Below are 22,428 nucleotides of genomic sequence, written 5' to 3' on the forward strand. Positions count from 1 at the left end.
TGCATAATATTTTCTTTACTAACAATGTATTTTTTAAAGATTTCATTTATTTGAGAGAGAGAGAAAAAAAAAAGGGAGAGAGGGAGGGAGAGAAGAGAGAGAGCAGCTTTGGGCAACTAATCTTTGATAAAGCAGGAAAAAACATCCGGTGGAAAAAAGACAGTCTCTTCAATAAATGGTGCTGGGAAAATTGGACAGCTACATGCAAAAGAATGAAACTTGACCACTCTCTCACACCATACACAAAAATAAACTCCAAATGGATGAAAGACCTCAATGTGAGACAGGAATCCATCAAAATTCTAGAGGAGAACATAGGCAACAACTTCTATGACATCGGCCAGAGCAACCTTTTTCACGACACATCTCCAAAGGCAAGAGAAATAAAAGATAAAATGAACTTATGGGACTTTATCAGGATAAAGAGCTTCTGCACAGCCAAGGAAACAGTCAAAAAAACTAAGAGACAGCCCACGGAATGGGAGAATATATTTGCAAAGGACACCACAGATAAAGGACTGGTATCCAAGATCTACAAAGAACTTCTCAAACTCAATACACGAGAAACAAATAAACAAATCATAAAATGGGCAGAAGATATGAACAGACACTTTTCCAATGAAGACATACAAATGGCTAACAGACACATGAAAAAATGTTCAAAATCATTAGCCATCAGGGAAATTCAAATCAAAACCACACTGAGATACCACCTTACGCCAGTTAGAATGGCAAAGATAGACAAGGCAAGAAACAACAATTGTTGGAGAGGATGTGGAGAAAGGGGATCCCTCCTACATTGTTGGTGGGAATGCAAGTTGGTACAGCCACTCTGGAAAACAGTGTGGAGGTCCCTTAAAAAGTTAAAAATTGAACTACCCTATGACCCAGCCATTGCACTACTGGGTGTTTACCCCAAAGATACAGACGTAGTGAAGAGAAGGGCCATATGCACCCCAATGTTCATACCAGCATTGTCCACAATAGCTAAATCGTGGAAGGAGCCGAGATGTCCTTCAATAGATGACTGGATTAAGAAGCTGTGGTCCATATATACAATGGAATATTACTCAGCTATCAGAAAGAACGAATTCTCAACATTTGCTGCAACATGGACGGCACTGGAGGAGATAATGCTAAGTGAAATAAGTCAAGCAGAGAAAGACAATTATCATATGATTTCTCTCATCTATGGAACATAAGAACTAGGAGGATCGGTAGGGGAAGAAAGGGATAAAGAAAAGGGGGGTAATCAGAAGGGGGAATGAAACATGAGAGACTATGGACTATGAGAAACAAACTGAAGACTTCAGAGGGGAGGGGGTGGGGGAATGGGATAGACTGGTGATGGGTAGTAAGGAGGGCACGTATTGCATGGTGCACTGGGTGTTATACTCAACTAATGAAGCATCGAACTTTGCGTCGGTATCCGGGGATGTACTGTATGGTGACTAACATAATATAATAATAAAAAAAAATCATTAAAAAAAAAGAAGAAGAGAGAGAGTAGGAGCATGAATGGGAGAGTGGAAGAGGAGCAGAGGGAGAGTGAGAAGCAGACTCCCACCCAGCAGGGAGCCTGGTGTAAGGCTAGATCCCTGGACCCTGAGATCATGATCTGAGCTGAAGGCAGATGCTTAACTGACTGGGCTACCCAGGTGCCCCTTTACTAACAATATTAATGATTTAAGTGATACCATTGCTATTTTGTACAGATAAAAAATAATTCTTAATTTTTAACCAATCACATTTCTTTCCGTATTTTATTTAAAATTTTTGGATGCTTCTCGTTCAAAGGGCCTTTTTACATAATCAACACATTAAACATTGTAGTTACTCAGAGTATTATGTTGAAATACTAATGAAATAAAATCCTCCCTCCAAGTTCAAATCTGTTCTTTGTTACAGCCATAGGAATTGCATCAAATACTATCCCAGTACTCAGCTTGACTAACTTTTTTTTTTCTTATTTCAGAGAATAAAAGATTATGCCTTGAATTCTCTCAGCTAAGTATAAAGGATTCCTTCAAAGATTTGTTTGTTCCCCAAACGGAGATTTTCTTGATGTTGTATACAAGGAACAACCTCAACTGTGCTGAGCCACTGTTTGAGCAGAGTAACTCACTTAATGTGAATTTCAGTATAAGCAAGAAGACAGTCTGGCTTATTCATGGTTACAGACCAACGGGCTCTGCTCCCTCATGGCTTCAGCGCTTCCTAAGGATTTTGTTGAATCAAGACGATATAAATATAATTGTAGTAGACTGGAACCGGGGTGCTACAACTTTTCTTTACAACAGAGCAGTTAAAAACACCAGAAAAGTCGCCATGAGTTTGAGTGGGTACATTCGGAATCTTTTGGTAAGAATTTTATATATTATATATGTTTTACAATATACAGTGTTTTATGCAATACCACAAAGTGGTAGTAAGAAATACTTTTTTCTTATATACATTAAGAATTATTGCTTTGATGTGCTAACATTTACAGCCATTTTTAATGTGTGTAAATGGATAAATTCCATACCTCGTTATGAAGTGTCTTATTTAAAAAAAATCTTAAAGACTCGGTTATTATGTTTTGTCTTAAAATCTTTTAAGATTTTATTTTTTTTTAATTCCACCTATACTGACATGATGTTAGGGTAGTAATTCCATGTGGACCAGGGGGGTAAACTATATAATCATTCGGTTCTTTAGATATCTTTTCTAAGATATGGCTAATATGTTTATAGTTAAGCAAGTGTGAATTGGTCAAAGTGAGGGAAAAACATCTTGAAAAGTAGCAGACTTCTGCCAACCTTGGAGGCAAGTCTTAGTACCATTCAGATTTGTCCAGCATTTAGGTGCAGGGTTGGGGTGAGTCAATTACATTCAGGCCAGTTTTAGGTCATCTGCTGTTTGAATGATCTACATTTACTATGTCAACCCATACGGAGATCAGTGTCTCTTCTAGAGAGAGATGTGGTGGTGATGTGCACTTGAGAGAAAGAAGGGTGATTTCTGATTTGGAACATTCTTGGGCTTGAAATCTGCTTTGAGTTTTGTTGTGCTGAATTTCCAAGGCTTTCCTGAAATTGGGCAAGCTTACCAGAGCCAAGAAGCAGTTTACATGTAGTGGTCAGGAGTCAGACTGAAAGAGTTCAAAGACAAAATCTCTCTCTTATCTTCTGTGTGACTTTAAGCAATTGCTTAATCTCTCTGCCTCATTTACTCATCTATACATTTGGGATAACCAAACTATAACAATATTTTGTATAAGTATTAAATGAAATTAATTATTGACCAGTGCCTGACATATAATAATCATTAAATAAAACCAGGATCAGTATAATTTTTACATCCCCAAATTTGGGCAAAACCAAACCATCTCTCTCGAGAGACAGAGGAGGTAATTGATGCATCTGTTCTTAGAGTCTATACACTGCACAATTGATTTTTGCTTACAGCAGTGGTCTTTTCTCTAATAACATGTATTTTAAAGTGTGGGAAATATGAATGTTAAACATTCACAAGTTTTTATATTTAGGAAAAAGGATAAAAAGCTCAATAACACTAAAGTTGAGAGTGATGCTCCCTTGGGTTTCTGGGCATTGCCCTGAGGAATTTGAAGAAAATTAACACCTTGTACCTGGAAAGCCTGGATTTAGTTTCTCATTGGCAGTAAATGTCCCACATCTTTCTACAAGGCTCTAAGATATGTTCAAAACTGAGCTTGGAAGATTGGATTCCATGATTTTCAGCTTGTGATTTAGGAATCCATGATCACACTTGGAATCCATGAGTCTCATTTTATCATCTCTGAAATGAGCATTCTCATTTCACACTCTGTCAGTCTTCCTAGTGATTTTGACACAATCTTATCAGAAAAAAACAAGAAGGCAGGTTAGTATATATTTTGGATTTAAAGAGGCCTGGACTTGAAGTCCATCTTTTTCCTTTATAGTAATAAGTATATGTGGCTTTGGGCAACTCATTATCAAACCATGTTATTCAACATTTAATAAATGCCAGGAATAGTTTGAGACAATAGGATAAAAGTAAATATCTCATAAGACTAATGTGAATATTAAGTGTGAGATTTACAAAGCACTATTCAAGGTTAAGTACCCTATAATGTCTACTACTATTATTACAAAATTCTTTAACTAAAGGTATTATTTTGCATCTACTAGTTTAGATAACAGATAACAAAGGTTTTTAAAAATGTACTGGTATTACTAAAAACGTATAGAGAAAAATCAGAGCTCTTATGGAAAATGTTGAACAAAGATATAGTTGTTTTCAAATTATAAAATCCCATTCTCCATCTCCCAGAAATGTATTATACTAGAAAAAAAATAATGAATTCTAGAATATTGATGCACAGGGCATAATTTGTGATTTCTGAAATGAAAGTAATAACATTGCATTTTCACTTGCAGAAGCATGGAGCGTCTCTTGATAATTTTCATTTCATAGGTATAAGCTTAGGGGCTCATATTAGTGGATTTGTTGGAAAGATATTTCAAGGTCAACTTGGAAGAATAACAGGTAAAATATTTTTGATAAAATGTGTTTTAGCATTCTTTAAAGCATCAGAAGTTATTTAAAAGTTATCAGGCACAATAATTAAGCAGTAGAAATGATGCACATTTATTTTTTTTCTGTATTATATTCAAATGCTAGTCTTTGTTTTAGTTAGATTCTAATGTCTTGTTTCTTGTTTAGTTCTTAACAGAGTTGAAGTCCTCCTATAGAAAAGGGAGGAAGAAGATCAATTTCTGCAACCCCATGTGAATTTTAAGGATGCATTATTGTAACAATCCAGAGGAAAATATGACCCATAAATATAAAACTTTTTTCATGTATTAACTAAATATATAACCTGTACTTAATTTTCAAACTTTGACACATTTCTATTATTTTAAGAATTTTATTTGAACACCAGAAGAGAGAATCAGGAGTTGATATCCAAGCTTGAGAGAGTCTAGATCTGATACCCCTCAAATTTTCTTACAGAGTTCCTGCATCCAGAAAGCTTAGTAACCAAGTAATGCTGACATGGATTTTCATGCTTCCATTTGGGAATGGTGGTGATTTTAGAATAGAAAGATTGTATCCCTCCCCAATCAATTCAGCTTTTTAATGACTATTGAGATCTGTGTCCATAGAAGATTTATAATGATTTCAAGTGTTAATAAAAGTAATAAGTAATAGAGTGTTAAGTTAAACAAAGGGGGAGGGGAGAGGTGAATGAATTGCATAGATAGGATCTTTACAAACCTTAAGTATACCTTACTTATTTATTCTGATCAGTTTTAATATTATCCCCATTATACAGATGTGAAAACAGGTTAACTGAATGAATGTAGGGGGAGGGAGTCAAAAGTTTTTAAAAGCTAAGCCAGGATTTAAACAAAACTTTCTAGCACCCAAAGCCCATTCTGTTTCAACCACCATAGTAATCCTACTTAATGCTAAAGTGTGCTTACTCACACATTAGTCCAGTTCACTTGGCTCCACTGGCCAATCAACCATCAGGGTTTAAAAGTCCAGCAAATGTGGTAGGTCTATATCAGAATTATTTATGAGAAGTTTTGGCCTCATGCAGTCAAGTGGGCTAAATAAACTAGGGATAGGAGAAGGGCTTGAGATGAGCAACATTATATTTTACTTTTTAAAATACCTTTTTTGAGATGATTGTATCTTCCATTGCATAAATGTTCTGAAGTTGTTGAATTTTACCTCCTTCCCATCCCCTCGCCTTTTTGACACATGCCAGTAGGTCATGAGCCTAGAATTTCTATTTAAAATTTCAAATATGGGGTGCCTGGGTGGCTCAGTTCATGATCCCAGGGTCCTAGGATCCAGCCACATGTAGGGCTCCCTGCTCGGCAGAGGGCCTGCTTCTCCCTTTCCCTCTGCTGCTCCCCCTGCTTGAGCTCTCTCTCTCTCTGTCAGATCAATAAATAATATCTTAAAAAAATAAATAAAATTTCAAATGCACCAGAAATAATATCTATATTCCGTGGAAGTCTAATACATTTTTCTGTGTGTATATGGGAAACTTTTGTGAAAAATGAATGATAAAATAATAATATGTTTTATGCCACAGCCCAAATTGTATTTGCCCTTAAAAATCATTTTCAAATTGCAGATAGATCTGGGATGAACTAGTAAGGCATGAGGTTCAAGACAGGAGCAGGATATTATTCATGCCCCCCACCTCAGGGCTGTAGTAGTTATTTGTTATTAACTATAAAACTACTACTGGTTTATCCCTAAGTACTTCTTAAATAAAAATGCTAAAAAAATAGGGGCGCCTGGGTGGCACAGTCTGCCTTTGGCTCAGGACATGATCCCAGCGTTCTGGGATCGAGCCCCACATCAGGCTCCTCCGCTAGGAGCCTGCTTCTTCCTCTCCCACTCCCCCTGCTTGTGTTCCCTCTCTTGCTGGCTGTTTCTGTCTGTCAAATTAATAAATAAAATCTTTAAAAAAATGCTAAAAAAATAAAACCTACAGAATTTTGTTGAGGCATCTCTAAGTGTGGCTTAACACTAGATTGTTGATAAACTGACGGTTGGTAAAAAGTATCATTCAAATAATGAAGATATTTGCTATTCATCCAATTTCATTTATCTTAATATTAGTTTTTGTACAAGTTAAGGTAAAACTATATAGACATGCTTATAATGTAATAATAATGCAAACGTATGATCTAATAAACACTGTAATAGGAATTGATTAATTGATTGACAGTTTCTTTCTTGTATTTCAGGTCTTGACCCTGCTGGGCCAAAATTCTCTGGAAAATCATTTAATGACAGATTAGATCACACTGATGCCAAGTTTGTGGATGTCATCCATTCTGACACCAATGGTAACAATGCAGGGTTTATTGCTTAATTATTTGAAAATGAGAAACTGTAGACATTGGGGAAGAGGAGAACATAAAAGGAGAAAGAGTAGTGGGTAAAGTGATGATGAGTCTGTAATTATAAAATGATTGTTTCCCAGAAATGAAATTTCTTGGAGTTCATGATGTCCTAGGGTGTCAAATGGCACTTTTTGCCATCAGCTTACCTTTTTCATGTTTCAAGGTCTGTCATATCATCCTAAAAAATTGAAACTTGATAAAAAAAGATGCTTCATCTTGTTCATGCTATTGACAACTTCGATTTATCCCAGTTTCCTCACATGCTTCACATTCCTGCTGTATTTAGGTTACCATTCTGTCTACTCACTTTCTCTCTGTGTTGTGTATCAACTAGAACCGAACATAGCATTTCAGGCACAGATAAAGAATACCCTCCCCTAAAGGTAGGGAAATAATTTCTCTGTTGTTTTTAGTTATCTTCCTGAAAATGTCTAACGGGCTATTGGTAGTTTGGGCTAGAGTGCTTTGGACAGATACTTTCAAGGAAGAATTTACATGGCCCTGAGCCCCTTCCTCATTGGAAATTGATGATACTACTACTTATTGAGCACTTCCTATACCTTGGGCAATGTTTTAGATGCTTTCTGTGAATTAATTATGGCATTTTCCTAAGTCCCCATGAGATAAGTAAATATCATCCCCTTTTTATCGATGGGGAAGCTAGGGTCACGGTCACAAGTGGCAGAGCCAGAATTTGAAATCTTATGATTCCAGAGTCTGCGCTTCACCAGTTTGTTGCTCTGACCAGCTGATAATGAACATGTGCGATGGCTGTGGGCATGGGGAGGACATGGCACCACCATGGAGAAAGGAGGAAGTTATGCTAAGGCTGTTCTGATTTCCTTTCCTCAGGTTTCTTTTCTCTTTTGTCCAGGTCATTTATTTGCTCCCATAGTCCTCTGAATTTTCCTTGTGGTGATTCATACCAATGCCTTTGTGAGAGATACAAATGCTGTAAATGCCACAGAGGAGGTTTTCAGCTTCTATGGCTACATGCCAGGGGGCTGAGCCTCTATGGGTATCGTTCTGCTCCTTTGGAATCTGAGTTCATTTGTGGATCACAGGGAGTTAGTGCCTGAAGGTTCATAGCTTGAACGTGATACCTCAATGTCTCAGGCCTTCCTTGTCTTTATCCCTTTATATCAGCTTAGCTTTTCCACACACAGTACACCTACTGCCCAGTTGCTCTGCAGTTCTTCGTCGGAGCTCTTCTTTCTGAAACCCCAACTTCAGTTTTGCCTATGGCCTTTGAATTAGCACTTCATGCTTTTTATTATTTTTGTTTGTATTTTTGGCTTTTCCTAATTAAAAAAACCTGTTTTTATTGTCTTTCACTCTCAACATCTTTTGATGACCCAGCCTATCAGATCCAACTTACTACTAGATGCCACACTGTTGGCACCTTTGATTGATCTTTTCACAACCATCGCAAATGAGGGGCACAGAATTTTGAGGCTGCATATCGACCTGTCTCAAGGGGTTTCTGAATGAGACACTTGGGGTCAGCACGTATCTGGCAGATCCCTTTCCTTGAATACTCATCAGTGAGTGCATTTTCTACTTACCGGTAGTTTTTGTCCATATTTGGTTGTATATGTTTCAAAAGCTATGTGGCCTTCTAAAATTGTGAATTGGATAATTTGGACTAACATCCTTGCTAGGTTTTCAGGAAAAAATAACAATCCAACATCCAGAAGATAGAAAAATTACAGGGAAGCAAACTGGTAGTTTGGAGTCACTTTTCTTATGGCAGGTTTCTTGATGCATAGAGTATGGGAAATGTTTTTGAAACCCTTACATAGGGCTTGTAAAATATCTCATTTTTACCTTCTTTCCATGAAATGAAGGAATATACAATGCTTCAACTTTATATATCACCCTCCAATTTAATATGTTCTTGGGGAGAAAAAATAGAACAAAGAGAGAAGGCATAATGAATATCAATAATTAAAAAAGGGGCACCTGGGTTGCTCAGTCGGTTAAGCATCTGCCCTCTGCTCTGGTCTCAGGGTCCTGGGATCAAGTTCCACATTGGGCTCCTTGCTCAGTGGGGAGCCTGCTTCTCTGTCTGCCTGCCACTCCCCCTGCTTGTGCTCTCTCTCTCTGACAAATAAATAAATAAAATCTTTAAAAAATATATATATATAAATAAATAAAATAGAAAAAGATAGTTTTATAGGTACTACAGGTATTAAATTGATCATATTATGAGATAATGAACAATATTATGCGAATAAATATGAAAATGTGTGATTATATGGTATGATATATAAAATAGAAAAATTTTTATGAAAAAGCAAAAACATTTACCAAACTTACAAATTAAGAAAGAAAATTTGAATAGTTCTATAATTATTAATGAAATAGAAACTGTAATTTAAGGCTTCCAACAAAGTAAACCCTAGGCAAATTTTTCATCTCTACCAAACAATTAAGGGAAAAGTAAGAACACTTTTACACAGACGGTTTCAGAGAATAATAAAACGTAGGAAACTGTTTATAACCTTTTTTAAAAGCTATCACAAGAATGCCAAAACTTGAGATAGACATTACAGAAAAGAAAATTTGTGGACATTCTCTATTATAACCATGGATGCAAAAATTCTATGTAAGCATCACATTAGTAAACCAACTCTGCAATATATAAAAATGGATAATGAATCACACCCAATTTGGATTATTATAAAAAAGCAACTTTATAGTAAAAGCATACACAAAAGCACACATGAAATATGAGTCAATTTATGTGTAGTTCCAAAATGGGCAAATCTAAACTGTAATGTTTTGGGAGACATCCTTGGAAGGTAAAGAATAGCAAAAAATTTATTATATTAAAAGATGCTATTAATTTTAAAGGAAAGGGAGAAGCTGGTGATTATGCAAGACCTGGGGGTTTTTAGGTGCTGTTTCTTGACATGGGTGTGATAGCTAAGTTGCTATTTGCTTTATAATAATTAATTAATCTTTAGATTTATGTTCTTGTTTGTATGTGTGTATATTAAATTACAATACAAGGAAAATTTAAAAATCTGTATCTACTCTCCTTGAAACCAAGGGAATGAATGACCTAAACAGACCAAACCTCTCTGCCCTTTCTGTTTGATAAAGAAGAAAAGACATGCCTGAATCAAAGCCTGCTTGTAAGTTAATATAAATGTCTTTTGCTTCTCCCTGATTCCTGAGGAGTCTTCTTGGCTTGATTCTACTTTAGTGGCGGACTGGAGAATATGATGGCTCCAACTGGAACCCCTAAGTCTTGGAACTCCATGTTGAATTCAGACATGGGGAAATTGTAAAGATCTCCAAAATTTAAAAAAAAAAAATTGAACTTTTTTTTTTAAATCATATTTAGGAAAATGCAAGCAGATGACGGAATGTAAAGAGGGATTGGCTAGCATACCCTCATCACTGTCGCAATCAAATCATTCCCATGCTTCCCTGGATTCTAAGGAGTTCAAATGAATTGTTCTTTGCCTTTCCTTACGCTCTTAATCCTCTCCTCCATAGTGCCCTTGCCCAGTATCCTCACTCTGGAACACCTCACTAGCAGTTATCTTGTTCTGTTACATACTATCACTAAAGCCGATCACTGCATCTTGATCCCACTGTCAGACCCAAGTATTTATCTTTGTTATGTAAATCTATTGCTGATCACTTTCCAGAGTTTATTATGTTGTAGGAAATTTCTCGTGCCCAAGCCAAAGCCCTGCGACTTGACTTGGCAGCAGGATTTTCATATCTAATCCCATTCCTGAGTATTCTGAGTTTGCTATTCTCTTTCATTCCCATGACTTCCCTGGGTTATAGCCCCCATATTGGTAATAACAGACCCGGCATTTGCACCTTCCCCAGTGCCCTGAGGACCCACAGATAAACGGAAGCACTTAAATCATAGCTACACATTTATGTAACTCTGGCTCAATTTGTTCCAGCTGTAGCAGCATTTTAGATCTTTCCAGCTAGTGAATCTAGTACCAAGTCTTAGGCCTTAGCCAGAGTGTAAGCAAATCATCACACTGGCCTAAAAGGTCCTATACGACTTGGCTTCATTTCCTCCAGTGCTCCCTCTTAACATATTATACTCCTGCTAACCTGGCTTCTTTGAATACTTCAGGTATACTCACATAATTTTCTACTTGCCTCACAGCCTCACTCACATCCTTCACATCACTGTGTGACTCTACCACCTCAATGGAAAATTCCCTAACCAAACAACTTAAAAGTGCAACCAACCTACCACCCTGACTAGGCACTTACTGTTCTCTTATGCTAGTTGTGTTTTCTCTACAGTGCTTATCATTATCTGACATACTATATTTTTAATTATTTATTATGTCTTCCTCCACTAAGATGTAATTTCCACTACAAAAAAGAGTTTTGCTCTGTTTTTCTTTTTTACGTATATATTTGTAGCACAAAGAACTGTGATGGGCTCATAGTAAATTGGTGACTGGTAAATATGTTAAATTAATGACATATAGGGCGCCTGGGTAGTGTAGTCGCTAAGCATCTGCCTTCGGCTCAGGGCGTGATCCGGGCGTTCCGGGATCGAGTCCCACATCGGGCTCCTCTGCTGGGAGCCTGCTTCTTCCTCTCCCACTCCCCCTGCTTGTGTTCCCTCTCTCGCTGGCTGTCTCTCTGTCACATAAATAAATAAAATCTTTTAAAAAAAATTAATGACATAATTTTCATGAGGAATTAATTTGAGGCATTATTACCAGAAAAATGTCTCTTTTTAAAAATGGCATTTATTTTCAATTCAAATTTTAAGAGTCACTTTCAATAGAATTTATAGGAGATTTTATTTGTAAAAGTGTTTAACTGATTATATTCACTTTGTGATTTTTGAGTGTTTTTCTTCTTAGGTTTAGGCATTAAAGAACCCTTGGGACATATAGATTTTTATCCAAATGGAGGAAAAACGCAACCTGGCTGTCCTAAGTCCATTTTATCAGGTATACCAACAGTAATTTTGAATGAATTATATATGATTCAAATGATGAAGGAAAATCAATTTACTTTACTTTTTTCCTTCTTAACCTGTGCGTAAGATTTTGATCACCCTTGCTCATGATTCAGGAGAGTGATTGGCAAAAAATGGTTGAATTGGATTTTTCTCAGTTCATAAAGCTTACCAGTAGATATCCCATTTGGTCATGATGGGATCCATTACGTGAGTTTCAACAGCTTTATTTCATCATTTTAAACAGTAGGAGAAGTGCTAAAGTCAGTGAAGAAGCACAGATGGCCGAAGTATCACGGAACATGAGTTTGGTCTCAGGATTTAATCTTTACCATCACTCTAATATTGTACAAGCACAGATTCATAATCTCTTGCACTCGTTTGTCACATAAATAGCCGAGCAGCTGCTCTAGGTGTGGAATTTGGCTCACTTCAAAGTCCGAGGAATTCAACATTTTGAGGTCTACAGTGACAAGTGGTTAAGTAACATACAGCGAAAGGCCACTGCAGCTAGAAAAATTTGGCCAAAGGTTATAAGGATGTGAGCAGTTGGGGAAAGAAAGGGACCTGATGAAGCTTTAATGTTACCTGGTTTCATAGTCCTCTCTGACTTTGATCAGTTATGTTAGGGGTGCAGGGTTAAAGGGAAAGATGTGCACTTAGTTAATAAGTATGGTAGCACTGTGTTTGTAGAGTTTGTCAAATTATTGAAATTAAACATTTTTTTTCCTGTGTAATTATTACTTCAGAAAAATTTCTTATAAATCTCATGTAAAAGCATACTAAATGTAAATTTTTAATGGTACTATTTATTTAATTGCTTGAGATAAAACTGTACATTGTAGTCAAACTTTAATATTCACAAGTGCATAGTATTGAGTAGAACTTAACCTTTAATTTTTCTCTAATTTACTTGAACTTGGTTTAATACATCTACAGTTTTTCTGCTTGATTTTTAACACTTAAGGAATTAAATTTATTAAATGCGACCACCAGAGAGCAGTTTACTTGTTCATGGCCTCTTTGGAAACAAACTGCAATTTTATTTCATTTCCTTGTCCTTCATATGAAGATTTTAAAGCTGGCTCATGTGTAGACTGTGACAAGTTCAGTGAAAAATCATGCCCTAGGCTAGGTAAGTGAGACTGTTATTAATTACTCTAAGTTTTTGTGGAAAATGAATAACATAATTGTTAGTATTTTTATTGGAAGCTTTCATATTTACTTGCGAACATGTTAGCATTTTATGGAAAAATTACCTGTGGAACAACCAGAGGAAATAGTTTATTTCCTACTAAATATTTTTAAGGTGTTTGGTAAAAAGAATTTAATGAACTGCTCAATGAAATTTAACCAACGGTGCTCAATATAGTGTGCAAATTTGGTGACCTCATCATGACCCTTGGTCTTGCTTTGTAAAGGAGTCTATCATCCATCTGTATTTCCACTAAAGAAAGAGACTGTGCATTCTTTTTTTTTTTTCTTTTTGAGACTTGTGCATTCTTAGTGGCACTGAAAGTTTTTATTTTTATGGAAAGTCTTAGGAGCAAGTGGAAAGGTGTAAACCATAGTTAACTTTTCATTTGCTATTAGCAAGTAGGCATGAATCATACATGGTTCACACCTTCCAAATCGATAAAGCTTGGCAAGAGCAGTTAAGTATTGCAACTTTCGATAACGACAGTCTGCCGGTGGGAAATTATAGAGGAAAAAAGAATCCACATAAAAATAGAACGGTAGAACTGAAAGAATTTCAGAGGCTGTTTTTGCTCAGGATTTTCCAAAGAGATTACCAGACCCCAAGCATGTCATGAGCATAGAACATCTTATCAGTGTCATGATCAGGATCTGCTAGAAATGTTTCCAAAGCCAAAGGGGCTCAATGAAATGGGAGGCAATTACAAAGGCTGAATTAAACAGCTTTCTGCAGTGTTCTTCGGCAGGAGGTTTATACTAACGTGTGTAGAGAATTGCTAGGAGAGGCAGGCAATCTGCAGGCTTTGCCAGACCTATTTTCTCATAGTACCCCTTCTGTCCAGAAGACGTCTTGTGGGATTTTTTTTCTCCAGATCTCATGTTGGGAGATGCTTTTCTGGTCTCATTGCTTTTCCATATAAGTGAGAAAATTGTGACCCAGTGTGAACAGAAGGATTATGTAAGGACACAAGTGAGAACTAGAATTAAACTTCTTAATTCTCAACTCAGTGTTCTTTCTACTATATTCAAATTTTGAATTTGGAGGTAGCAATGTGGGAACAGACAAATACATAAAGCATTTTAAATATATGTGTGTGTGTGATAATATTTCAAATGTACTAATTATGTATCTGGAATATATACCTAATATATAGTGTATGTAGATACTATCTATACAGCACATTTATAATGTATATGCATGCATAGTATATCTGTATGAATGTATATATGTAGGAGAATTGGGAGCTATACTCATGGAACTCGTGGAACTCAATTTTGTGTTTGTTTTATCTAATCATTTATGAAATAATGGTAAAAACTGCTACAAATCGATTGTAGCCATATGGAGTATGCTCAGCTCTGATAAGATTTCCAGGGAGGGGATTTGTTTGTGAGTCTTGAATTTGATTTATTATGTAATTAAAATTAATAGAATATAAAATTATTTGAAAAGTGGTTTTTAAGTTATAAAAATCATAAATTATTATTACAATTATTATTATAATGCATTGATTCTTTGGTTCCTTTAGTGATTTGAAAGCTTTGTGTGCTATTTGATGGAAATCTAGTTTCTAATGTTTTCTTTCTTAAATCTTAGGTTATCAAGCTGAGCTATGGAAAGATGTTTTAAAAGTAAGAAGAGAAGAGACCACTGTGTTTTTAGATACTGCTGGCACAAGTCCATTCTGTGGTAAGTTAACGTTTTCAACAAATGAACAAATGATTGGCTTTATATACTAATTAATATTTTCTCCAAGTTCTTCCTACCCACTCCAATTCCATCATGAAATTTCAAGGAACTCTGAAATTTGTTAGAGCCAAATTCAAATAAGGACTTGATTTTCTTATTTGTTTAATTGTTCATCTCTTGAAGAACATCAGGAATATTTTTAGTTTTTGGCTGTTATGAATAAAGCTGCTATGAATATTTATATACAAGTTTTTATGTGAATTTAAGTTTTTATTTCTTCTTTATAAAGGCCTAGGAATGAAGTTGCTGGGTCAGAAGCTAATTAGCCTTGTAAGAAATTGACAGTGTTTTTCAGTGCGCTGTACCATTTTGCAATCCTCCCAGCAAAGTATGAATGATCCAGTTTCTCTGATTTCTTACTAGCAATTGGTGTTGTCATCATTTAAAAGAAAATTATTCATTCTAATAGGTGGATAGTGATGCCTTATTGTGGTTTTAATCTTTGTTGCCCTGATGGCTTATGATAATGAATATCTTTTCTATATGTCCTTTTTGGTGAAATGTATGTTCATGTCTTTTGCCCGTATACCAACTGCATTTTTTTTTTAAGTGTTGAGTTTTGAAAGTTTTCATATATTTTTATAGTAGTCTTTGTTGGATACTTGGTTTGCAAATATTTTCTCTCAGTCTGTAACTTGATTATCTTTTCATCTTCTTACAAGGGCTTTTGCAAGGGCAAAATGTTTACTTTTGATGAGATCTAATTTATCATTTTTCTTTTCATAGAACATTTTTTTTCACGTCCAAGAACTCTTTGCTGAGTTTAGGTCCTGAAGACTTTTTTCCCACATTTTTTTCCTAAAAGTTTTATAGTTTTATGTGTTACATTTAAGTCTGTAATTCATTATTGATTTAGTTTTTGTATAATATGTGGGGTTTAGGTTGAGGTTCTTTTTTTTTTTTTTTTTTTTGCCTATGGATGTCCATTTGCTCCAGCACCATTTGTTGAAAGGGCTATCTTTGCTTTATTGAAATGCTTTTGTACCTTTATCAAAAATCAGTTAAATATATTTGTTTAGGCATATTTCTATTTGGTCTAGATTCCATTCTCTATCCTGTTATTTATCTGCTTATCCCTTTCCAATACCACACATTATTAATTACTATAGCTAATACTGTAGCCTTAATATCAGATAGAATGATTATTTCTTCTTCATTCTTCTTTGTCATGGTTATTTTAGATATTCTAGGGTATTTGCCTTTCAATAAAAATTTAAAATAAGATGTCTATGTCTATGAAACTTTGGCTGGGAGTTTGATAGGAATTGCATTAAACCTATAGATCGATTTGGGGAGAACTGACATCTTTACCATGTTGTCTTCTGATTCATAGACATGTTATGTCTCTACATTTACTTTGGTTCTTTGATTTCTTTCATCAGTATTTTGTAATTTTCAGCATATAGGTCCTGTGTATCTTTGTTACATGTATACCTAAATATTTATTTTTTTAAAATTTTTTGAGTGATGGTAAATGATATTTTAAAAATTTTATATCCCTATGTCTATTGTTGGTATGTAGAAATAGGATTGAATATTTTGTATTGAGCTTGTTTCCTAGAGCCTTGCTGAATTCACTTATTATTTCTTGGATTTTTATTTTTTTTTTTATTTTTTTTTTAAAGATTTTATTTATTTATTGGACAGAGATAGAGACAGCCAGCGTGAGAGGGAACACAAGCAGGGGGAGTGGGAGAGGAAGAAGCAGGCTTACAGCGGAGAAGCCTGATGTGGGGCTCGATCCCGTAACGCCGGGATCACGCCCTGAGCCGAAGGCAGACGCTTAACCGCTGTGCCACCCAGGCGCCCCTATTTCTTGGATTTTTAAAATAGATTTCTTAAAGTTTTCTATGTAACAGTCGTATCATCTACAAATAGAGAGAAACTTTTATTTCTTCCTTTCTAATCTATACACCTTTTATTTCTTTTTCTTGACTTATTTCAGTGGCTAGAGCTTCCAGTACTACGTTAAATAAGAATGGTGAGAGCAGACATCTTGTCCTATTCCCAATCTTAGAAGAAAGCGTTGTTTCTTACTGTAGGTTTTTTGACCATGGATTATTCACAAGCATGTTGTTTAATTTCATGTATTTAGAGATTTTCCTGTTGTCCTTCTATCACTGATTTCTACTGTTGATTATATTCTTTAGTCATTATGTTTAGAAAACAAATTCTATATAATTTCAATTCTTTAAATTTGTTGAATTTTTGTAATAATCCAGGATATAGTTTATCTGGGTGAATATTTCATAGGCACTTGAAATAAATGTGTATTCTGTTTTTGTTGGATGCAGTGTTCAATATCTGTCAATAAGATTCTGTTGGTCTCCAACATCATCAACTCATTACAATATTAACTCAAAGTAAAAAAATCTCATCTAATGTCATCAGATAAAAAGTTCTAAATCATATCATTCAATTCCAAATCTAAATCAGATTTGGGTAAGACTCTAGGTAGAATCCACCCATAGGCACAATTACCTTCATTTGTGAGTCTATGAAACTCAAGAATCAAGTTATCTGTTCCCAAAATACATTGGTGAGACAGGCATAGTATACTTGTCATAGACATTCCTGTTGCAAAGGGGGAAAAAAATGGAAAGAAAATGGAGTCAATGGCCTGAAGCGATTTTATAGTCCAATGAGGCAAATTCCATTTGGTTTCAAGGGTTGGGAATAATTCCCTGTGGTTTATTCCTCCTGGGGTCTGCTCTGTGGGTTCTTGACTCCATGTTCTAGCTTCTTAGAGTCATCTTTTTTCTTCTTTCTTCTTTTTTATTTTTATTTTTTTGTATAAATGGTAACTTATGCTTACAGCTGAATATTTTTAACATTCTATTCCTTGCCTAAAAAATTTTGGGGGTCCAACAACATTCTTTCATTTTGTACTCTGTCTCCTTCAGTCCAAGCTGACTGTTTATGCTATAACTTTGAAGCCTCATTAGCACGAAAATCCCCTTAGCTAGATGTCCAGTTTATTTACAATTTTGCTTTCCATATAATTTCAGGACATAATTTTGTTGGGCTTTCTGACACTATATAGCAAGTATTCTTTTTCTACCAGTTTCCAATAATCATGTCCTTTCCTTCTGAAGCCTCAACAGCGGAGTTGTTACCATCTGCATTTCCACTAACAATGTGTTCAAGGTAATCTAGGTTTTTTTATCATGCTCCTCAAAATTCTTTCAGCTTCTGTTCATTGCCAATTTCAAAATCTCGTCCTCATTTTTGGATATTTGTTACAAGAGCATCCCATTCTTCACATCAAAATACGAATTCATTTTCTGTCACTAACAACAAATTACCACAAATTTAGTGGCTTAAGAAAACAAGACTCTAGTATCTTCATAGTCCTGTAGGTCAGAAGACTGACACAGGTGTCACTGCAAAAATCGGGGTGTCAGCAGGATTGCATTTCAGGGGACTCCAAGGGAGATTCTGTTTCCTTGACTTTTTGAACTTCTAGAAGCTGCATTCCTTGGCTTCTGGCCTCTTCCTCCCCAGTGGTGGCTTGAGTCTTCACTCACACCCACTGCATCTCTTCAGCCCTCTTTTTATGATTCTCTTCCGTCTTCCTCTTCCACTTTTAAGGCTTTGTGATTACCATCTTTGTGACTGCATTTCTTCCACTTGGACAAATCAGGTAATCTTCCTATTTTAAGGGCAGCTGATTGGCTATTTTAATTCCATTTGAGATCTTAATTATGCTTTGCCATTTAAGGTAACATATTCAGTTTCCAGAGATTAGGACATGGACATATTTGGGGAGGTCTACCACAATTATAATAACACATATGATTTTTCAGTTTCCTGATATCAGCATTTTCTGTGAAGTGCGAGAACTTGACTTGCATTTAGGTTTCTTTACATTCTCCACTTTAAAATCTCATTGTCTTGAGTAGCAGATTGCATGATAATTTTGGTCTCAATCATCAAATATATAAAATTCATGAGGAAAAGGATAATCTATTGAATGTATGCAGATGTCTTCCCTTCCCATTTTTACCTCTTTGTTTTTGATGCATTAAGATGATTTCAATTCCTTTCTGTTTGAAGAAATCCCTTCTTACAATATTTAAGAGATGGAGTTTGCTAATAAGAAATTTTTTAAGTTTTTCTTTGTCTTAGAGTGCCTTTGTTTCTCCTTTATTCTCAAAGGATAGTTTTGCTCGCTATAAGGTTTAGAGTTGAGCTCTTTCTTTTGACTTTTGAAAAATGTGCCACAGGGTGCCTGCGTGGCTCAGTTGGTTAAGCGTCTGCCTTCGGCTGAGGTCATGATCCCGGGGTCCTGGGATCGAGTCCCACATTGGGCTCCTTGCTCAATGGGGAGCTTGTTTCTTCCTCTGCCTGCTGCTCCCCCTGCTTGTGCCCTCTCTCTCTGTTAAGTAGATAAATTAAAAAATATATGTTAAAAAAATGTACCACATAATGCCTGAAAAATGCTGGCCTCCATAGTTTCAGATAAAAATCCCCAATGTCTCAAATTGGTGTTCTCCTGTGGATAATGCGTCATTTGTCCTGGGCTGCTTTCAATTTTTTTTCCTTTGTTTTTCGTTTTCTGAAGTTTAATTATGATATGACTTGGTGAGATTTGTTTAGGTTTATCCTGTTTCAAGTTCACTCAGCTTCTTGAATCTGCATATCTGTTTTCTTCACCAAATTTAGAAAGTCCTTGGCTATTATTTCTTTGAATATTCTTTAGCCCTACTTTCTTTTCTCTCTTCCTGACATGATAACACACATATAATATCTTTGTTATAGTCACACAGGTATCCGAGGCCCTGTTCATTTTTTCCCCCTCAGTCTCTTTTTCTCTCCATGGCTAAGGTTGAGTGGCCAATTGATCTGTCTTCAAATTCACTGATTTCTATCCTCTATCATCCACTCTACCATTAGGCACATGCAGTGAGTTTTATATATTTTACTGTAGCTTTCATTTATGTAATTTCTACTTTGTTTTCTCTTACAGCTCCTATTTCTTTGCTCAGATCTTTCTATTCATTTTTTCAAGAGGCTCTAACTGACTTTGAAGCATCTTTATGGTGGCTTCTTTGAAACCCTTGTCAGATAATCCCAGTGTCTGATTCATCTCAGTGTTGGCATCATTTCATTGTCCTTTCTCACCAAAGTTATGGTTGTCATTGTTCTTGGTATAATGGACAATTTTCAGTCACATCCTGGACATTTTGTTTATTATGTTGGAATTTGAGTCCTGTTTAAATCTTTTATTTCAAGCAGGCAGGCACATTGTTTAGATTTTAGCTTTATGTATTCCGAGGCTGTGATTTCTTAGATGTATAAAGGTTCAGGATTTTTATATATTCCTGGGGACTTGCTTCTTTTTGCTTTATGCATAAAATTGCATTTTGACTCCCAATTTTATCTGATTCTATCACAACAACAATTTGTCTCATAGAGCCTTTGAACATGTGTTTTCTTTTCTGTCTTGAATATTATGTTCTGTAGTATTTTATTTCACATGCTACTTAACAATCGGTATTTCTTGTGAGTGTTATCATTACAACCAATGCTCACCATATTTACCGATTTTAGTTTTCTACCTTTTATCTTGTTCTCTTTTCCTTCCCCCACTTTTTCCTTCTGAGTTTTACTCCTGTCTTTCTAAAATATGTCCTTAGTGACTTTTCACTAGTGGTCTCTCTCAGTTTGTTTATTTCCTTGAAAATGTCCTATCTTTTCCTTACTCTGGAATGCAAATTTAATTCAAGATAGAATTCTGCATTGAGGGTATTTTCACTCAGCACTTTGAAGATATTAATTTTCTTTTCAGATAAATTTCTTTTTTCATTTATTGTCAGTGTAATTTTTTTCTGTAGGTAATCTGTAGTTTTCTTCTGGTTGAATTAACTAATTAATTAATCTATTTATTCATGATTTATTATTTTCTAGTCTCAATGGTCATTTTAAGTGTCTTAAAAATTAAAGAAAGATATCTGTGCTATTTCAAAATAAAGATTCATGTATTCTTCTAATACAGAAAACTCTCATAGTCAGCTCTTCAAAATTCTCTCTTCAGAGCAAGTTGGATTTTGTTTTTTCCAGAATTTATGTAGCATAGTCTCAAAACATTTTTAATATAATTTGGAAGGGGTGGGGAGTGATGAGTGCTAATTTAAATTCCATATTACCAGGGCACCTGGGTGGCTCAACTGGTTAAGCATGGGACTCTTGATTTCCTCTCAGGTCACGATCTCAGGGTTCTAAGATCAAGTCCAGCAACTGGCTCCATGCTCAGGGCGGAGTCTACTTGTCTCTGTCTCAAAAATAAATAAATAAATAAATAAATAAATAAATAAATTCTTAAAAAAAAAATTCCATGTTACCTTGAGTTTTATTTAGTCTTGAAAATCTTTTCCCCCCATCTAAGACTCATAGACAACCAGTAGGAAGAATTTTCTAACTTCCTCTTTGAATGACAAAGCAGAGAATTAAGGTCTCTGGTTCTGTGCGGGGACTTCATTTCAGCTCTGTCACGTAACATCATGTCTCCTGTGCATGGAAGTTGACACTGCAGCTTCAGTCTCCCTACAACCAGTTCTCAAGTCCTGCTGGGATCCAGAGCTTCAGTCCGTCTTAAGTTTTGCCTTTACCTTCTCTTCATTTCTGCTTCCTGATATTTTTCCTACCTTCATCTGAACTTGGTTGTGTATTTAATTTATGAATTGTATACTTATCATTTCCATGTACTTGTAGCAAGAGGGGGGCCTATTCTATAACATCTCAATATATCATGCTACCAGAAGTCATCTGAGAAAGTCTGAGCGTCTGCTTTTTTGGGTGAGGTGGAACAAAGTATTTTGTCTAAAGCTGAGCAGTCACTTCAAAGTAAGAAGTGATCCTTAACTCTAACGCAAGAGTTAGAAATTGATGAGGTCCAGTGATAAATACATTACCTTATTTGAGGTAGTACTCAGCATCAGGAATAAAATAAGAAGTTACTACTCTTGCCTGTTCAGTAGCAACATTTAACAGCTACCGTGCATGATTTTAGTACAGGCATTGCTCGTAAGAAAATTTCACAGTCCATGTTCTGTTTTGTTTTGTTTTTTTAAAGATTTTATTTATTTATTTGACAGAGACAGAGACAGCCAGCGAGAGAGGGAACACAAGCAGGGGGAGTGGGAGAGGAAGAAACAGGCTCCCAGTGCAGGAGCCTGATGTGGGGCTCGATCCCAGGACTCTGGGATTACACCCTGAGCCAAGGCAGACGCTTAACGACTAAGCCACCCAGGTGCCCCTCTATGTTCTGTTTTTTGTACATTTTCTTCTAAGAAATGGTTCATGGTACAGGGACTAATGTCTACCTCTCTTATATAAGGTATGATGGAGATGGACTGCACATTCTAGTCCATAAGTCAAAATATCACAACAGAACTGGGATAGAACTAAAAGAACAGGTATCACCTTATACTGGAGTGCAGCAAAATGTAGTCCGCTTGGCTGTTTTTGGGACTGGAGGATGGGCGTCTAAGTCATAATGGCATCATACTTGAAGTATAGGAAGAAAAGTGGATATTGATGTTAAGTGGTAAAAGGGGTAGACTTAGTGAGCACTTAAAAATATCTCTTTGCTGTGA

The 22,428-nt window shown here is 35.8% G+C and overlaps 1 protein-coding gene across 2 annotated transcripts in view; it reads left to right on the forward strand.

The window, feature by feature from the left end:
• LIPI (lipase I) overlaps nucleotides 1-22,428 on the forward strand; it is a 57,751-nt gene that overhangs the window by 18,229 nt on the left and 17,094 nt on the right. The window contains exons 3-8 of one of the 2 annotated variants that reach the window (XM_034656787.1): nucleotides 1,976-2,361; nucleotides 4,425-4,533; nucleotides 6,762-6,863; nucleotides 11,786-11,875; nucleotides 12,851-13,018; nucleotides 14,678-14,770. In XM_034656787.1, the coding sequence (XP_034512678.1) occupies nucleotides 2,065-2,361; nucleotides 4,425-4,533; nucleotides 6,762-6,863; nucleotides 11,786-11,875; nucleotides 12,851-13,018; nucleotides 14,678-14,770 (859 nt within the window). In that variant the 5' untranslated portion in view covers nucleotides 1,976-2,064. Of the gene's footprint in view, nucleotides 1-1,975; nucleotides 2,362-4,424; nucleotides 4,534-6,761; nucleotides 6,864-11,785; nucleotides 11,876-12,850; nucleotides 13,019-14,677; nucleotides 14,771-22,428 lie in introns of those variants that run through there. The other variant, XM_034656792.1, reaches the window with a different exon arrangement.

This window comes from Ailuropoda melanoleuca, chromosome 1, assembly GCF_002007445.2.
Source record: "Ailuropoda melanoleuca isolate Jingjing chromosome 1, ASM200744v2, whole genome shotgun sequence".
NCBI lineage: Eukaryota > Metazoa > Chordata > Mammalia > Carnivora > Ursidae > Ailuropoda > Ailuropoda melanoleuca.